The sequence below is a fragment of the Neovison vison genome, chromosome 9 (assembly GCF_020171115.1).
Source record: "Neovison vison isolate M4711 chromosome 9, ASM_NN_V1, whole genome shotgun sequence".
NCBI classification, from domain to species: domain Eukaryota; kingdom Metazoa; phylum Chordata; class Mammalia; order Carnivora; family Mustelidae; genus Neogale; species Neogale vison.
In genome coordinates, this window is record NC_058099.1 from 26596151 (window position 1) to 26615630 (window position 19480).

Consider the following 19480-nt stretch of genomic DNA (forward strand, 5'->3'; position numbering starts at 1 on the left):
TTTTTTTGTTGTTGTTGAGAAATTCAGGATTTTCAACTTAGGTAGGGCTGCTATTAAAATAAAAGTATTTAGGTCCCTCCACCAAAGGCTCCCTTCTCTATTATAATTTCATAGTTTTTCTATTGCCTTTTAAAATATTTATCTTCTTTATCCTCCACTGCTGTGCTTCTTGATGCTGCCATTATTAATACTTTTTTTTATGCCTAACACGTTGACTTATTTTGCAAACAGCTGCCTCAAAAGCCTAAGGGTACCTGTGTAGTTGGGCATCAATTTAAGAAGTCTTTTTTCCTGGAATAATATTTATTCATTAATATTCCTGAACACCTGCTTTGTGTAAGACACTGTGAAAAAAACCAAGCTGTAAAACTCACCAAAAAGGTCTTATAAACTGGCCATAATAAGCCATACTCAGTATCATAATCATTTAGAAGGATAATGGCCTGGAAATAAACAAACCAGCAGGGCAGCATGGGGCATTTCTCCCCAGTGGGTCATCACAGCAGGCAATACGGTCGACAAGGAACTAACTCTCTTCTGGCCCTCCAGCTGACATGTCAGGTTCAAGGGACCAAGACTCACACCCAGTGGGTTCAAGAAGACATGTTAGAAGATAGTTTGACACTAGATCCTAGCTTTGAATGCCAAGGAAAGGCATACAGTGTTTTATTTTATTTATTTATTTTTACCTCTGAGTAAATATTATTTTACTTATTTCTGAGTAAGGGATTAATAGGATTGAAGCTCTAGCAACATTAATACAGCAGTATGTAAGGGGCTAGAAGTAGAGAGACTGTAGGCAAGAAGACTATCACATTCCTTTGGGGGAACAACATTAATAGTAGTAATGTAACAGCAGTTTTATATAAATAAATATATATGTCTACATCTATATCTATATCTATATCTATATCTATATCTATATCTTTAGCAATTTACTAGTTGCCAGATACTCTTCTAAGCATTTTTCATGTATGAGGTCCTTGTAACAACCTATGAAATAGTTTTCACACAAATATTATCTGCTTCTCAAATAGGGAAACTGAGGCATCTAGTGATCAAGTATCCTGCCCAGGGTCTTGTGGCTACTAAGTGGTAGGACCAACATCTGAACCGAGATAATCTGGTTCCAGAGACTATACTCTTTTTTTTTTTTTTTAAGATTTTATTTATATATTTGACAGACAGAGATCACAAGTAGGCTGAGAGGCAGACAGAGAGAAAGGAGGAAGTAGACTCCCCGCTGAGCAGAGAGCCTGATGTGGGGCTCGATCCCAGGACCCTGAGATCATGACCTGAGCCGGAGGCAGAGGCTTAACCCGTTGAGCCACCCAGGTGCCCGCAGAGACTATACTCTTAACAACTCAACACCATCATCTTCCAGAGTGTACTGTGTATGCTCACACAGTCTCAGATTTTAGAAAAACCCCAAAGGGATAATTCATTTCTCCCTCAGAAACCTGATAATGACAGGGCTGACAGTTCTAGTATTAGACTTAGCAAATCAATACAGATAAGGATATCATGTGGGAATAAAAAATGAGATCTTGAAGGGTTGTTGGTACCTCTTTATTTAACGCCCACCAAGTGCCAAGGATTCATGCAACATCTTATTTAATCCTCACAACCACCTGTGAAGGAGGCATTGTATTTAATTCATTTTTTTTTCAGATGAGGAAATCTAGTTCAGAAAGGCTGTACCTTCAGTCCTTCATTACAGAGCCAGTTAGTGGGACAGCAGCAGAATTAGAATCCAGAGTCATATTAATCTCATGCTCTTCCCACTACCTCACGCTGAGGGCATGAAATGACAGGACAAGAATATGGTCAGTCTGGAAGGATGCTGTCCTTCTGCCCTCAAAAGGCCAGCAACCCCTAGGGAAGACTCCGGATCCATGCAGAAGTGTGTGTGCAGCTATGTTCCTAGGCTGTCTCTTTACCCAGCTAGAAGTTATACCGATGGATGCATGAGTCAGCCCTTATTCTGAGGAACCAGAACTAGCGTGTAAATTCAGGCAGGGCTAAAAGTCAGCTCTGGGGATTCCAACACACAAAATGCAAACTTAAAGCCTCATGGAAGTTCAAAAACACAGGCTAGAAGTTTGTGACCCTCCACAAAGACAGGTTAAAAATAAAATTATCTGAAGAGAACTGAAGCTAGCACGTGAAAGTGAGTAACCCAAGGGAACAGAGTCAGAGCTAAGGAAACTGTGTTTGTTTTCTCAGCCAATCCCCATATGTTTAATCTCAAAGTTTCTCAAAACCTTGCCCTTAGAAAAATCCTTATGAGACAATATTAAATTTAAAAAAGCAAAACACACTAACACACTTGAAAGATGGTGGAATTTTGGGTTTTACTTCATTTTCCTTTTCCTGAATTTTTCAAATTTCTCATACTAGACATGTATTACATTGTTCTTCCAGGGATAAAAATAAAGTATTCTAATTGAAATACTTTTAAGCAATACTCAGGAAGAGAAAAAGAAAAAACCCAATTTCACGAAGAGTAGTTTAGTAATTCCTAAATGTGCAAAGACAGTCCATCAAAATCACCTGAGACATTTGTAAAAAAAAAACCAAAAAACCAAAAAAACAAAAAAAAAAACAAAAAGAAACCAAATTTCCAGAACCCAAAGACCTACTCAGTCAGAATTTCCCTGGGCTGAACCTAGGCATCTGGAGTTTTAACAAGCTCCCCCAGGTGACTATCATCTTTTTCATCAAGGAAGTCCAAAAGCAGTTTCAATTCTCTTTCTCTTTTTAAGGATCTTCGATATTTCTTTAACACCCATTAGACTGGAAGGCAAACACATATTTAACAGTGACAGCAAGTGACCAGGGTGAGGACTCGGATGGCCTCATGTCTCACCATTCATCTCTGCAAACTTCTGAACATCACTTAGGGTTTTCAGTTCTTGTCTTGGACATGCTGTCACGCACAGTGCTATAGACTTGATCTTCCGGTTTATCAAGTCCAGATTGCATGGATCCAAAAAGAACACATACCTAAAGCATGGACAAAAATATCGAGACGTTATTTCACAAGAACACACTCTGGTTCGCTGCCTAATTTAACTACGCCTAAAAGCAGAGAACATCTGTGCTAGTCTATACTCCTTCACAAATTTTATCAAAGATGAACAGATATTTCACAAATTTAATCACAGATTTTCTTTTTAGTCAATTGTTTGTAAATATACCATTAACAGTAGGGACTGGAGGAAATGTTTGTCATGATGTATTTTTCCAATATTTAAATTTTTGTAATGTATACTTAATCATTAGAAGTTATTTTTTAAAATAAGTAGTTTTATTTTTTGCTGAACCTGTGCCTTCAGAATCTCCCAAGACTGCTATATAACATAAATTATAGTTTCTCTATAAACTTATATAATAAAAATAATTATATATAAAATATAAAATTATAAAAACAGATATATAAACTTTTATTAATGAATATATAATTATAAAAATGAATTGTAAAATTATATAAAATTGAACATATAAAGCTGAATGGAGGCTTGAAGGAAATACACCAACAATTTAACTGCAGTCATCTCTGGATGTTAGAATAAAATGATTTTAATCTCTTTCTTCTACTTTTCAGAAGTCTCATTTTCTAGAAAATGTAAATGACTTTTGAATTGAGATAACTACAGTTGATATTGTTTATTAGAAGGTCCATTACATTTCAACAAAGTAATGCCCCAAACTTAAATTATCCCTTCTGTATTCTATACATTTATATTTTCAAAAAGGAAAGATCCACCAGAAATTACACTGAAACAGATTTTTTTTTTTAAATGTTAAAAAGTAGGGTGGTTCAGTCGGTTAAGCATCTGCCCTTGGCTCCGGTCATGATTCCTGGATCCTGGGATCAAGCCCCACATGGGGCTCCCTGCTCAGCGGGAAGCCTGCTTCTCTCCTGCCTGCCATTCCCCCTGCTTGTGCGCTCTCTCTCTCTGTCAAATAAATAAATAAATAAATAAATAAATGTTCGTAGGTATGTATGTATGTTAAAAAAGCGGAAGAGATGACAAAGACTGTAGATGTTGTTATCATCTGCTTAAGAAGAAAGAAAGAGCCAAATACTCTTATTTGAGAAAAGCAAAGTCTAATGTGGAGCAACAGAGGGGGTACAAGTAGGAATGCCTTCATGTCAGAGAGGAGTTAAACAGCCTCCAGCACTGGTTTCCATGCTACTGGGTCCAAGGAAGGTTTTATGAAATCATCTATTTCCCAACAGCCTTTCCCACATTGTTAAACTGTTTGCTTTGCTATATAAAATAGGATTCAAATCAGGAAGTAAAACCAAATAGAAGAACTAGGTGAGAAAACTGAAAAGCAAAAATATCGGGGGCCCTGGGTGGCTCAGATGGTGGAGCGTCTGCCTTCAGCTCAGGTCATGATCCCAGGGTCCTGGGATGGAGCCCCATATTGGGCTCCTTCCTCAGTGGGGAGCCTGCTTTTCCCTCTGCTGCTCTCCCCTGCTTATGTGCTCTCTCTCTGACTCCCTCTCAAATAAATAAGAAAAATCATAAAAAAAAAAAAAAAAAGAAAGAAAGAAAAAATATCAAGTCAATACATACACTGGGACAGACAATATAAAAGGATACCAGAGGGGTGCCTGGGTGGCTCGGTGGGTTAAAGCCTCTGCCTTCTATTCAGGTCATGATCCCAGGGTCGTGGGATCAATCCCCGCTTCAGGCTCTCTGCTCCGTGGCAAGCCTGCTTCCCCTCCTCTCTCTCTCTGCCTGCCTTTCTGCCTACTTGTGATCTCTGTCTGTCAAATAAATAAATAAAATTAAAAATAAAAAAAGGATACCAGAAAAAAAATTAAATATTAAAAGAAAAAAGTGTATATGTTGGGGGAGGGGGACCTGAGAGGCCTTTGCATGTGGAGTAATATTGCACACAGCAGGGATCAGGGACCAGGAACCCACACAAAGGTCAAGGATCAGCTATAAACCACCAAACTAAAAAAATAAAAAAGAATATTTAGTAACTGGGCTAGTGGCCCCAATATCATTTATGTTCTACATAGATAAAAGGAAAGAAAGAAGCCAAGCAGAAAGGTGTTATTTGGCAGTGGAAATCAGACTGCTCCTGTGCCTGATGGCTGGGAAGAAGCACAAGGAGAAAACTTTCTGACCACCTTTGTATAGAAGCGAGTGCTCCCTTACTGATTCCCCCTCTATCTGTCCTGTGTCTGGGGGTGAGTATGTCCTGCCTGGGGATCTGTGCAAGGAACAGCAGGAAACACACACAGGTCCTTGAGGAAGGTGTCATAAAAACTTGGGAATCATTAACTACCACCACCATGGATACTGTCAGCAATACCCATAAAAATAATGGTAGTCAACATTTATTGAGTACTTACTACATACCAGATGTCATATTCATAAACCTTTTACACACATCAACTCCCTTACCGCACAATCCTCACAACAATCCCGTCATCTGTTCTTGTTGGGGTTGGGGGGGGTGGGCAGTGGAGTTGGGGTGGGGAGAGGAGTTAAGTGCACAGTTCTAAGTGATGAGCAAAGCCTGCAGAAATACCTGGAAAAATCACATGACAACAGAAAAAACGGGCTTGGGGAAAAGGAGAGACTGCCACAGGCTCCTAGGGCCTTGGATCAGTGACACGGACTTTTATAGCCTGCTGAGAACAGATACTTTGGCTGATTGTCCTGCAGGATTCTGACCCCTCCAAGGCCAAAAGTGTCCTCACTATATTCCCAGCTTTCTCTGCATCTTAAAACACACTCTTGATTTAGCCTAGTGACTGGGCAGCAGCCTTGTACCAAGCCTGGATCAGACCCATCTGAGCCTGCTTTTTGGTTCTCTTTCTTAATAGTTCTCTGACCTTGGGGAATATATTTATCCTTCTAAGCCTCAGTTTCCTTATCTATAAACTGCACATTCATGACTTTATTTGATCCTCACAACAACTTTTTTTTTGATCCTCACAACAACTTTATGAGCTAGAGGCCATTACCATTCTACAGAGGACAAAATTGAGGCCCCAAGGGACTAACTACATGACCCAAGAGAGCTAGTAGATGCCAGAGCATGAATTCAAACCTAGTCCTTCTGATTTGGAGTTTCACCCTGTGTCCAACCTGCTCAAGCCCCAAAATATTTCCTATAAAATAATAAATCATTGTAACTGTTCTATATTAACTCTGAGTATTTCTTCCACCATTCTGAAGTTCGTTCAGTCCATGGCAACGTGTTCATAAGTAATTAAATTTTAACTAAATGGCATTTAACTGAATATTTACAGAATAGGAAAAGTGTATGTGTCAAACAGACAAATTTATGATTCATTAAAACTGCACTTTCTTGCCTTTGGATTTAAAAAATGCCCTTAGTCAGGTAAATAAATCCTTACATTAGTTTCAGTTTTCACTTCAAACAAAATGAACTATATTTGCCAATTTCATTTTTTTGAAATGAAACAAATACCCAGCTCTCAAATAAGCGTGACATTGGCAGACCAGATTATTTTAACTAACAAATTTACCAATGACTGGGTTTTTTTTTTAAACCAAGAAAGCGAAAGACACCAGGTAAGAGGTTATAAAACACCCTAAAAAAGGTTTCTTGAAACAGCCTACCTTGACTCTGCCACTGGGTAAATGGCTGGGAAGGGGTTGGGGTACTTGGATTTGTGATTACACGCCCTCCTTTCAAGGTGGAGAACCACAGTCACAGATAAACAGTAAACTGGAGTGAAAAGCAAATTTTCATCTCTATCCTCAGTGAGTCTTCTACTAGACCTACTAACAACTTGAAAACAGCTTTAAGTTTCACATCCTGTAGAGGAGTGGGTATGAATAAAATACCAAAAGTGGGAATGAAAGTAGGGAGAGACCCAACAAGAGAAAAACACTTTTCACCACTTGAACAGCCCAAGACACCTGTGGGCACTGGCACATATGACAAGCATACAGCATCATCACACGGTATCGAGAACACATTTGCAAAGAGGACAGCAAAACAACCCAGGCGAGCTTTGAACTTCAGAGTTAGAGGAATGGCAAAGCACGTGGAAGGCTGAACTGTAAAGCAAACACTACAGAGGACAGCAGGTAAGGTGTGGAAGTATGTATTATAGTCGAGATGGTTCCTGGGAACTAAAGACGAGAAACAAATAAATTAGTTTTCGATCTCAATTCTTGAAATAACAGCTTATCCCCAAAAAGACAGCACAGGAGAGAGATCTAAAGAAAATGTCTATCTACACAGTAAACTTGTGGGCACAGATGCACCAAAGATGAAGACAGAGCTGCAAGGCATGAAAGCTCAGGAAAAGGGACAAGAGGTACAGGAAGAGGTGACTTTTGAAGCTGTGCTCAGGGCAGGGCAGTGAACACGGAGTGAGCCGATGCAGAGACAGAGCCATCCAGAGATGGCTCACACTGGTTTAAACTTCTCTTTTGCTTTTGCTTTCATGTTCTTCAAGGAAGATAGGGCAAGGTGGAGAATGTAAGATATACCAAGAATTTACTTTGGGCCACCAAGCATCTTTGGCATTGTCCTCACACATCCTAATTCAACAAGAGGGAACTGGGATTTAGGAGTTGGGCAAGCAACCAAAGGCTACACTGCCTTGAGCCCCAGGGGACGGACTCCGAGGGCTGCTCTTCCTGCCATTGGCCCTCCAAGTAAGAATAAAGGTAATGGCGAGTGAATTACAGAGCAATCACACAGTGATTGATCTCTACATGGTGAGTTACGCTCCCATGATAAGAATTACATAGGATGGGGGCACCTGGGTGGCTCAGTTGGTGAAGCATCGGCCTTTGCTCAGGTCATGATCTCAGGGTTCTGGGATGGAGCCCCACATTGGGCTCCCTGCTCAGTGGGGAGTCTGCTTCTCCCTTCTTCCCTCTGCTGCTCCCTCTGCTTGTTCTCTCTCTCTCTTTCTCTCAAATAAATATTTTTTAAAAAAGAATTACACAGGATAACATGTAAACACTTCATTCATTCAGCAAACACTACAAAGTGTTTATTACGTACCTACTCATGGGCTAGGCCTGGAGATACAAAATTCATTAAAAAAAAAAAGTTCTTGGGGCGCCTGGGTGGCTCAGTGGGTTAAGCCGCTGCCTTCGGCTCAGGTCATGATCTCAGGGTCCTGGGATCGAGCCCTGCATCGGGCTCTCTGCTCAGCAGGGAGCCTGCTTCCTCCTCTCTCTCTGCCTGCCTCTCTGCCCACTTGTGATCTCTCTCTGTCAAATAAATAAATAAATAAAATCTTAAAAAAAAAAAGTTCTTAAATGCAAATAACTTAACAGGCTAGAGAGGAAGAAACAAAAATGCAGTCATTCCAAATCACGTGATGGGCGGCAAGGTTGAGATGGCAGAGGAAACCGTGTCATTCTGCACAGAGCATATGGGGTTAGGGGAAGCAATACGGAGCAAGAGGCAATTTCTAAACCGCATTTTGAAAATGAGCAGGAATTTTCCAGACAGATGGGGAAGGGAGCGTTCTGGGCAGAGGAAACTGCATGTATAAAAGGACAGAAGCATGAAAGAGCATATTTAAGGAACTGCAAGTAATTTGATAAGGTGGACTCCGGGACGGGACATCAAAGGGCTGCGCCCAAGGAGAGGAGGGGCGTTGGAGACCGAGGCAGCCTTCGAATGCGCAGACCCTGACAGCCGCGGTACCCAGGGTGCGGCCCGCGGAACCCCTGGCGTCACCAGCCCCTCAGGGCGGAGGCTGCAGAGGGGAAGGCCGGGGCGCCCGTGGCGGGGCTCCAGAGCCCAGCCTCTGCCATTAAATTGCCTCCGGCTGCCATGGCAACTCCGCGGCAAGGCTTTTTGGAGCAAAAAGTGGCAAACAGATCCTCGTCGGCTGGCCACCTCCTGCCAAATTTGGCTCCTCTCCTCTCTCCTCAGGACGAAGGCCCGGCAGCTGGAAAACTGGCTGCAAAACCCCTCCGTCCCTCGCCTTCCGTGTTAGCGATTCCGGACACGCGTTTTTCCCCCAGAGGAGAATAAAAATGGAGTCTGATCATTTTTCCAATTATTACCTCATATCAATTTACAATTTATGGCCCCTCTCCGCAGAGCATGCTGCCATTAGCGAATCACACCGAAACGGAAAACACAGCCACCTCACAGAGGCTCAACAGGACTTGGGAGAGCCTGGTCTCGGCTCCACCCGCCGTGGAACCGTGCCCAGAGGAGACCTCTGACTTCCTGTGCGGGCGCCAGCAAGGCCAGCCCAGTCATCCCACCCGGGTGGGACCCAACTGCACCGGGAAGGGCTCTGTTGCACAGGACAGAGCTATGAAACCTGCATACGCATGTCCCTAAAAAACCCCAAACGACCCCAACACACACCAACCCAACAAACTGAGGCAACACACCATAAACTAAAACCCCGTTGGCCCTCCCCTTTCTGGAACAAAGCCAAGCGGAGAGAGAGAAATATGTTGAAAGCAGTGATTTATCTTCAAAACTGTCACTCTAGACAGGAGCTGAGAGAACAGCACAAGGTTCACAACGCCCCCAAGACGGCAAGAAGACTAAGGAACAGAGAGAAAGGGCAGAGGTGAACTGTGGGCGACCTGACCCGTGAGGGGGAGCACAGCAGCGCCCCATGTTCCCACTGTCCCCCGCCCCAGTCTCAATGAGGAAGAGGCAAAAACGTCCCCAGAAGAAGCACTTGATAAAGAAATGCCTCCCCAGCCCGGCAGCCTTCGATGCTAGCACATCTGTGGCCCTTGAGTCACAGGTAACTGCTAAGCAGGGAAACTCCCATAGTCCTTTCTGGTAAATGCACAGCATTGAGAGCTGAAAACAGCCTCCAGCTGCGGAGGGAGCCCAGGGATCAGAGGAAGACAGCGACACTTGGAGATGTTAACCCATCTGACCTCACCTCACGCAGGTCCCCTTTCTGTCCCTCACTCTAGCTCACCCGCACCTAGAAGCCTTTGCACGTCTATTGCTTGGAGTGTTCTTCCTCCAAAGAGCAGCACAGCCACTTGTAGACCCCTCACTTGCTTCAAGTCTTCAAGCAAAAGTCACCCTCTTAATGACGGTGGGGCAGCCGCCCATCTGAAACGCTTCTCTCCACTCGGATGGGCGTCATCCATCTTTCCGGACTTCTGTTTCTCCTTAGCACCTACACTCACTAACACACTGTGTATTTTACTTATTTATTGATTTATTATCTGTCTCAAGCCATAGAGTATCAGCTCCCAAAGGGCAGAAATATTTGCTGTCTTCTTCATCACTATATCCCTAGTGCCTAAAACAGTGCCTGGAATAAAGGAGTTCCTAACTTTGTTGAATTTATACATGGGTTAACTGTGTAAGATTTTGCCAAGTGGAGGAGCGGGTGGAGGGAAGGTAGGGAAGATGGTATTTTAGGTAGAAGGAAATAGTCTCATTCACTCAACAGAAACTTATCAAACACCTCTGCCAGGTACAGGGCTAAATACGGAGTCACGATGCCATGATAAGTGAGACCAACACAAACAAGTGTTTCCCTTCCCAGCACTGACAGTCCAGAGAGAGTAAGGAGGTAATTACAAAAGCATATAAATTCTATTGCAGAGAAAAGAGGATAAGAGGATGCCTCCAAAGGGCCCCATGAATGGACAGGTGTCCAGAAGGAGGGAAATCTAAAGCCAGGACCTAAAGAATGAGTAAGAGTTTGCACGTATGGAGGAAAGCCGGCAAGAACAGGGAAAGAAGAGCACATGAAAAGACATAAAAGTGAGACACAGCACGATGTAACTGAGAAAATGAAAACCATCATGACGGTTGAAATGGACTGGGATAAAGAACCAGATGGCCAGACAGGTAAGCTGAAGCTGGATCACAAAGGCCTCTCAGGTGGTATCAAAAAGGTCAGAAACTTGGGAGTTCATCCTAAAGACACTGGGGAGCCACTGAGGGTTCACCAGCTGTAACGTGGGGAATGAATTAAAGGCGAGCAAGAGAGAAAGTAAAGAGACTGAATCTCTACCAAGGGGATGGCTTCGACTAAGGAGGGAATGGGAACAAAAATGAGATTTTGGAAACACTGTGGCACAATTAAGAAAACCTGATGACTGATTATATGTGGAGGGAAAGAAAGAAATTAAGCATGATGCTTATTTACAGAAAAAAAATTAAGAAAGGAAGAAATTAAGAATGATCTGGTTTAGGGGTGCCTGGGTGGCTCAGTGGGGTGGGGCCTCTGCCTTCAGCTCAGGTCATGGTTCCAGGGTCCTGGGATAGAGCCCTGCATTAGACTCTCTGCTTGGCAGGGAGTCTGCTTCCTTTCTCTGCCTGCCTCTCTGCCTACTGGTGATCTCTGTAAATAAATAAATAAATAAAATCCTTAAGGAAAAAAAAAAAAAAGAATGATCTGGTTTAGACTAGGGTAGCGAGGGCATTCTGGTTTGGACTCCTGTTCAGTTAAGACATGCATCTCAGAAGGAGGAATAGAGTCTAGAGGGGTAAGATCACGTTCCAACTGTAGACGGTATGAGTCTGGAGTATCTATGGAGTGTCCAAGTGGACCTAGACGGTTGGCCAGAATGCTCTGGCAGAGAAATCTGGACAAGAGATAAAGACTGTGGAATTACCAGCATATAAATTATAACCTGGCCCAGGAGTATATGAGATCATGAAAGGGAGTGTGCAGAGTTGAGATTCTGATCCTTCGCAAAATCTGTGACCCTCTTGAAACTGTAAACAAAATTTGGTGTACAAATTCACAGGCAGCTTCCTGAAGAGAGATTTCTTACTTATAGTTTTGATCAGATTGCCAAAGCCCCCCCAAAGAGGTCAAAACTAAAATCAAGTACGATGAGCAGAGAGCCAAAACAAAGGCAGGAAACTAAAAAGGCATGGGGATAAATGATTCTATCATCTAGCTAAGTGTCTGCCTACTCCTTATGCATATACCGCAAAGGGAGAAATGATCTCCAGAATGGTTACCAAGAGCTTGACAGCAAATAGTGTTCCTCATACTAAACTGAGACCAAAAAGCAAATTAAAACACCTTTCTTTTTTTTTGAAGATTTTATTTCCAAGCAATCTCTTTACCCAACATGGGACATGAACTCACAACCTGAGATCAAGAGTCACACACTCCACTGACTGAGCCAGCCAGGTGTCCTTAAAATACCTTTTAAAAGTAAGTCACAAGAACTTTAAGTTCTTGTTAAAGAAAAGTTCTCTATTTACTCTAGTAAACCGGAGTAACACTCCTAACCCCAAGTTCACTGGCAATACCACACAGTCATGCGAACCATTCTCAGAATCAGCTTGTTCCACCACTCAGGCTGAGAAGGAGTATGTGCTGACAGTCAATGACCAGAGATCTATTTTTCTCTTTAGTTTAATAGCTTCATTGAGCTATAATTTATGTGTCATAAAATTTACCTGTTAACTGTACAGCTCAAAGCTGTGTACAATTCAGTTCAATTAAATATTTTTAAGTATATTTCACAGTTGTTTATCATCACAATCTAATTTTAGAATATTTCATTACCCCAAAAAGAAATCTCATACCCATTAACAGTTATTCCCCATTCCCTCACTTTCTAACCCCTAGCCCTAGGCGACCATGAACAAACTATCTCTATAGGTTTGTCTCTTCTGGACAGCTCACATAAATGGTATCATAGAATATATGGTCTTTTTGATGGGCTGCTTCTACTTAGCATGATGTTTTCATGCTTTGTCTGTGTCATTCCTCTTTATGGTTGAATAATATTATGGTGTATGGCCAGAACACATTTTGTTTATCCATTCATCAGTTGGTGCACATTTCTGTTTTCCCTTTTTGGCTATTATGAATAATGCTGCTATGAACATTTGCATACAAGCCTTTCTACAGGTGTATGTTTGTATGGATACATGTTTTTATTTCTCTTGGATAAATAATAAGGAGTAGAATTGCTGGGTCATACGGTAACTCTGTATTTAATATCTTGAGGACCTGCCAGACTTTTCCATAGCAGGTGCTCTATTTAACGTTCAGACCAGTAATGCATGAGGGATCGAATTTTTCCACATCTTTGCCAACACTTGCACCTATGTGTTTTTTACTACACCCATTCTAGTGAATGTGAAGTAATAACTCATTGTGGTTTTGATTTGCATTTCCTTCATGACTAATGATGTTGAACATCTTTTCATGGGCTTACTGGCCATTCACCTGTCTTCTTTGGAGAAATGTCCTTTCAAATCTTCTGCCCATCATAGACTTCTTTTCAGTCTTTCAGAAGGACAGAGTAAGACAGAGACAGGCACTTGATATTATCACAACAGTATGAAAAAATTGTAAGAGAAAATAAAAATGAAAGTAAAGAAAGAAAAGAAGTTAGGAGAGAAAGTACAGGAGTCAAACAACTAATAAAGGTCAAAGAATGGCTCCAAAAGGCAAAGAACACACAAACCAGAAGGAGAAAAGGCTGTGGTCAGAGTGGGGAGTTCTTGAATTAGTTTGAATTGATTTTATAGGTGGAACGATAAAGGGTGATGACCAGAAACCAAGCTGTGACTACAGAAGAGTGAATCCTGAAAGCCCCCCACCACAGAGGAAATTCAGAGTTCCCAGGGCTAGAATGAGAACGAGACAGAATATGTGAAAGTGCTTTGTAAACTCCACTAATGTAAATTGGGCTAAATGAGCAGTTTTCCCCATCTACGTTAAAAAGGGAAGAAGCTCTCATAAGTAACTTTGAAACTTGTTTTGGAAGATTATAATAATGAAAATGATTGTAAAAAATAACAGTTAACATCTATGGTTCCAGGCAATATGTCAAGAAGCATACATCATTTATCGTATTTATTCCTCCAAAACACCCTAGGAAGTAGGTACTACTATTATTTTTATTTTACAAATGAAGATCTTTAGGTCACACATATTAATGTAATTTTCTCCAGTGTCTATCATCCATGGTGAAAATGTAAACCATCATTAAAAAAAAAAAAAAAAAGTAAACCATCATTAATTATCTGTCTACTGAATCTACCATTATGGATATATCTCCAATTACATGAAAAATCTTACCCACCATAGAAAAACTATAAGTACTCTTCTCAAGGTACTACTTTTATCTTTACATCAGAGAATCAAGTTTTTTGACAATCAAACATGCCTACCTTGGTACTACTTTACTCCTTTAATGCTTCAATATATAAATGGTTTCCTCTCCATAACAAAAGTATATTTGTTTTAAAGTATTTAACTCAGGGTGCCTGGGTGGCTCAATCGTTAAGCATCTACCTTTGGCTCAACATCATGATCCCAGGGTCTTGGGGTCAAGTCCCATGTCAGGCTCCCCTCCCTGCTCAGCTCCCTGTTTCTCCCTCTACCCCTTCCCTACCATGTGCACTCTCTCTTTCTTGAAAAATAAAATCTTTTTAAAAATAGCTTTAGATGGGGCACCTGGGTGGCTCAGTGGGTTAAAGCCTCTGCCTTCGGCTCAGGTCATGATCCCGGGGTCCTGGAATCAAGTCCCGTATCTGGCTCTCTGCTCTGCAGGGAGCCTGCTTCCGCCTCTCTCTCTCTTTGCCTGCCTCTCTGCCTACTTGTGATCTCTGTCAAATTTAAAAAAAAAAAAAAGCTCTAGATGTCTTTTCCTTCATATTATCATTCAACAATGTCTTTTGTTAAACAGTGATTGCTATTAGTTTTTATTTTACTTGATTTCTCATATGCTACGATCAGTTTATTTCTCGTATTTCTATTTTGTTTCCATCACTGTTATTAACCTGCATTTAGGCAGGCTCGTTAATATACTTGGGAGTAAGTGTTGGTTTTGAAAGGCAAAATTTCTTTTTGTTCAACTCTAAGCTACACAGTCACTAATTAGACAATGAGTGATCCCCTCCCCATTACCTGTTTTGTTTGGACAATACACTAACTGCCCATATTTAAGAATCAGAAGATCAAGAGGTGCTATATGGCCAGAATGTTGTGCCCCCAAACTTCATATGCTGAATCCTAACTTCCAAAGGTGGCTGTATTGGGAGTCTTCGAGAGGTGACTAGGTCATGAGGATGGAGCCCTCATGAGTGGGGCGAGTATTCTTATAAAAGAGGTTCCAAAGAGATCCCTATCTCTTCCTACCATGTGAGGACACAGGGAGAAAAGTATTGGCAATGAACCAGAAAGAAGGCCTTCATGAGAACGTGATCATTCCAGTATCCTGACCTTAGATTTCTAGTCTCCAGAACTAAGAGAATTTAATTTCTGTTGTTTTTAAGCTTCTCAGTCTGTGATATTTTGTTAAAACAGCCTAAATAGAGTAAGGCGAGAGGTCATGTGTGCTCCCCTACTCTCCTTCCATCAATAGCTTACTGGCTTTTTTTTTTTTTTTTTTTAAAGATTACTGGCTTTTTTTTTTAAAACGGAGCACCACTGGGCCATCCACCCACATGCCAAAAATCAGCTAAAACCAAATAGAAACTCTCCTTTCATTGGGCACACACATATCAAGTTCAGAGTGTCCAACATTCTCTATTATTTTATTCCCAGCCCACTTAAGTGATTTATAGCGACTGCCTACAGGCCTTTAAATATGCAAACTTTGGGGGCACCTGGGTGGCTCAGTTGGTTGAGTTTCTGCCTTCCACTCAGGTCATGATCCCACAGTCCCTGGATCAATCCCCCGTATCAGGCTCCCTGCTCAGTGAGGAGTCTGCTTCTCTCTCTGACACCCCCCCGTCTCATATTCTCTCTCACTCTCTCCCTCCTTCAAATAAATAAATAATATCTTTTAAAATAAATAAATAAGAATCCAAACTTTGCTGAAACCCACAAGTTTCCCTTTCTACCTTCAAAGCCAGAAAGTCCGTAGTTAATTTGGTGTATGGCTCTCTGCTCTTTTATCCCCATTTAACTGTCTTACAATATATGCTTCTAATTCTAATCCTCTCAAATTATTTTGAGAACAAGAATGATTTTTAAAATGTTCTCCCCTGAAGTTCTTTCCTGCTCCTTTATTCTGAGATTTATACTATCAATCAAGTCCAATTCACCATCCTATCAGGATATTAACTAGTATTGTATTAAATCTATAAATTAGATTTGTTAGTACTGTCATTTTTATTATATTAAGACTACTCAGCCAGGAGTAGATTATATTCTCTTATTATTTGTTTTCTTTTCATTCTATTAAAGTATTATAATTCTCTGTTTTTGGCCCTGTATCTTGTTAGATTCTGTTTTCTCATAAAACAAATAATACGTTTTTCATTATATTTTGTCTAGTGATAAAAAAAAAATGACTGAATTGAGTTAGGTGTATGTTTTATAACCCATGATTTAAGCATCTCATTTCAAGATATGTCTTTGTCGAATCCCCTAAACATTCAAGTTATAGTCCCTTGTCGTTGGTTGATAGTATTATTTTTATCTCTACTGACCTACACACACTCCATTTATCTCTTTTATATAATTTGTTCCAATTAGTTATTTAAAATAGTATTATACAAGAGGTGATACCCTTCCTTTAATATTTTCCGTAATACTGGTATCTGCCACTACTGGAAACTGCATCAGCTTCCTTTCATGCCCTCAGATTTAAAAATCTTTTTTTTTTTTTTAAACGTACCAAGGTTATTCAACAGGGAAGGTAGTATTTTCAATAGATGAAGCTGGAATAACTGGATTTTTCTATGGAGTTAGAAGAAGACAAACCTTGACCTTTTCACACCATATGCAAACATTAAATCAAAATGGATCACGGGCATAAACATTAGAGCTAAATACAAAACTTTCAGAGGAAAATGAAAGAGGATGTCAGCTACCTCCATTTTGACCTCAGTCTGTACTTTCTGATTAAGTTCTTCTTTCTAGCTTATCTCTTAACTCAGGCAAAAGACCCTGCAGGCAAAGCATCCCCTGATGGGAACCAAAACTACCCCCTTGAGCAGGAAGGACTGCCCCGAGTCAGCAAGACCCCACAGGACTGACCCTAAGACAATGATGACCTGACCTTTACTGCCCACCTGCATGTACCCACCCACCTTTGTCCCATATTCTCCTTATATAAACCTAGAAGTATTTTCAGCACTTTGAAGGCAGTCTTTGAGACATTAGTCAGCTGCCTTCCCGGTGCTGGCCTCACTGAAATAAATTCCTTTCTTGTTTCCCCATCACGTGTCTCTCTGCTTTTGAATTTTGTCAGGGGCAAGGGGCCGAACCCGGTCTGTTTGGGACCCCTGGAGCCAGGGGCTCCTGCACCCCTGTGCCCCTGCTACAAAAACACAGAAACAAATCTGTATGACTTGGGATTACACCAATGACTTCTCAGAATACAAAGAATATGAGCCATTAAAAAAATACACATCTTTGTGTGTGTGTGTTTTAAATGTATCTAATGGATAAATTAGACTTCATCAAAATTAAAAACTTGCTTATCAAATGATAACCATTAAGAAAACAAAAAGGCAAACCACATATGAGAGAAATACTTGCAAAACGTATACCTGACAGAGGTCTTATAAACAGAATATATAAAGAACTCTTAAGACTTTTTAAAAACAAATCAAGTTGTCAAAAAATGTGCAAAAGATCTGAACAAGTACTTTATAAAAGAAGATATATGGATGGTTAACCAACACTTTAAAAAGATGCTCACCATCACTGGCCACTAAAACATGTGAATTAGAACCACAAGTAAATACCATCACATGCACATGTGACCAGCCAAACCTGGTCTATTTGGAACCCCTGGAACCAAGTCCTCTTGTATCCCTACACACCAGCCACACTGGAAATGCAAAATGGTGCAACACCTCCAGAAAACAGTTCCCCAATTTCTCATAAAGTTAAACATAACCTCATCATGACTCAGCAATCCCAAACCTAGGTATCTATCCAAGAGTAATGAAATACATATCCATAAAGCATCGCATGCATAGATCTCCAAAGCAGTGTTAGTTACAATAGAACAAAATTATTTTAAATAAATAACCCAATATGCAAAAAGGAGTGAACAGACAAGCAAAATGTGGAATGGAATACCACTCAGTAATTAAAAAGGAACAAATAGGGGTGTTTGGGTGGCTCAGTTGTTAAGCATCTGCCTTCCGTTCAGGTCATGATCCCAGAATCCTGGGATCGAACCCCACATCAGGTTCCCTGCTCAGCGGGAAGCCTGCTTCTCCCTCTCCCACTCCCCCTGCTTGTGTTCCCTCTCTCGTTGGCTCTCTGTCAATTAATAAAAAAATAAAATCTTAAAAAAAAAAAAGAAAATTGGGACACCTGGGTGGCTCAGTTGGTTAAGCAACTGCCTTTGGCTCAGGTCATGATCCCAGCGTCCTGGGATCGAGTCCCACATCGGGCTCCTTGCTCAGCAGGGAGCCTGCTTCTCCCTCGGCCTCTGCCTGCCATTCTGTCTGCCTGTGCTCGCTCTCTCCCCCTCTCTCTCTGATAAATAAATAAAAAATCTTTAAAAAAAAAAAATAGGAACCAACTATTGTTTAACAACATGGATCAATCTCATTAACATTATAACGCCAAATTAAAGAGGCCAGACACAAAACACAATATACTATATACTGTATGATTTCTTGCATATGAAATTCTAGAAAAGGCAAAACTATACTATCAAAATGCAGATCAGTGGTTGCTTGGGAACAAGGATGGGAGAAGAACTGGCTGCAAAGGGATATGAGGCAATTTTCAGGGGGCAACAGAAATGCGGATTGTGATAGAGGGTGAGTGACTGTATACAGTTACCAGTTACAGTAAATTATACCTTAATAAAATGAAAAGAATATTTCAAATTTCATCTTGAAAAATGTACTTTACAAAATCCAACTTAAAGAGTCCCTAATTAAGTCCCACACACTCAAAGTATGCAGTAAAGAATTTAACCTACTCAGAGAAAGGTTTTGACTTTGCTCTGGGCAAAGGCGTGTCTTTATTTGCCAGGGGCTTTGGGTCATAGCAGAGAGTCCAACCAGTGTGGTTTAGGGCGTGGGCAGGCCACACCAGATAGAATTTAGGGCAGCAGTTAGCCACTTTTTTCTTCTTCTTAAGATTTCAATTTTAAGTAATTGCTACACCCAACATGGAGCTCCAATTTACAACCCGAGAGCAAGAGTTGCACGCTCCACGGACTGAGCCAGCCAGGTGCCCAAGGGGTTGACCACACTTAGACCAGCAGTGTCATGCAGACTAGGAGTTTGAGTGATCTTGTGTTTTCTGCTTGATAAGAGGGGTTAGAGACGGAATCAGCCTCATGCACAATGAACCATACCTGCATAATGAAGCCCAATAAAAATTCTGAATACTGAGACTTGGGTGAGCTTATCAGTTGGCAATGTGCCATGTGTGCTATTACATATCAGTGCCAGCTAAGTAAATGTCCTGACTCCATAGGGAGAAAACAATGAACGCCCCGCCTTGTGTACTTCTCTCATTGGCTGGTTTTAATCTGTAGTTCTTCCCTGTGAGTATAATAGATTTCCGTGACTTCTGTGAGACTTCCTAAGTATGGTCTTA

The 19480-nt window shown here is 41.1% G+C and overlaps 1 protein-coding gene across 5 annotated transcripts in view; it reads right to left on the minus strand.

Annotated features, from left to right (window-relative positions):
* Positions 1-19480, minus strand: part of SLC44A1 (solute carrier family 44 member 1) — a 201639-nt gene that overhangs the window by 106002 nt on the left and 76157 nt on the right. For all 5 annotated transcript variants that reach the window (XM_044265219.1, XM_044265220.1, XM_044265218.1 and 2 more), the window contains one exon: positions 2870-3006. In XM_044265219.1, coding sequence (XP_044121154.1) covers positions 2870-3006 — 137 coding nt within the window. The remainder of the gene's footprint in view (positions 1-2869; positions 3007-19480) is intronic.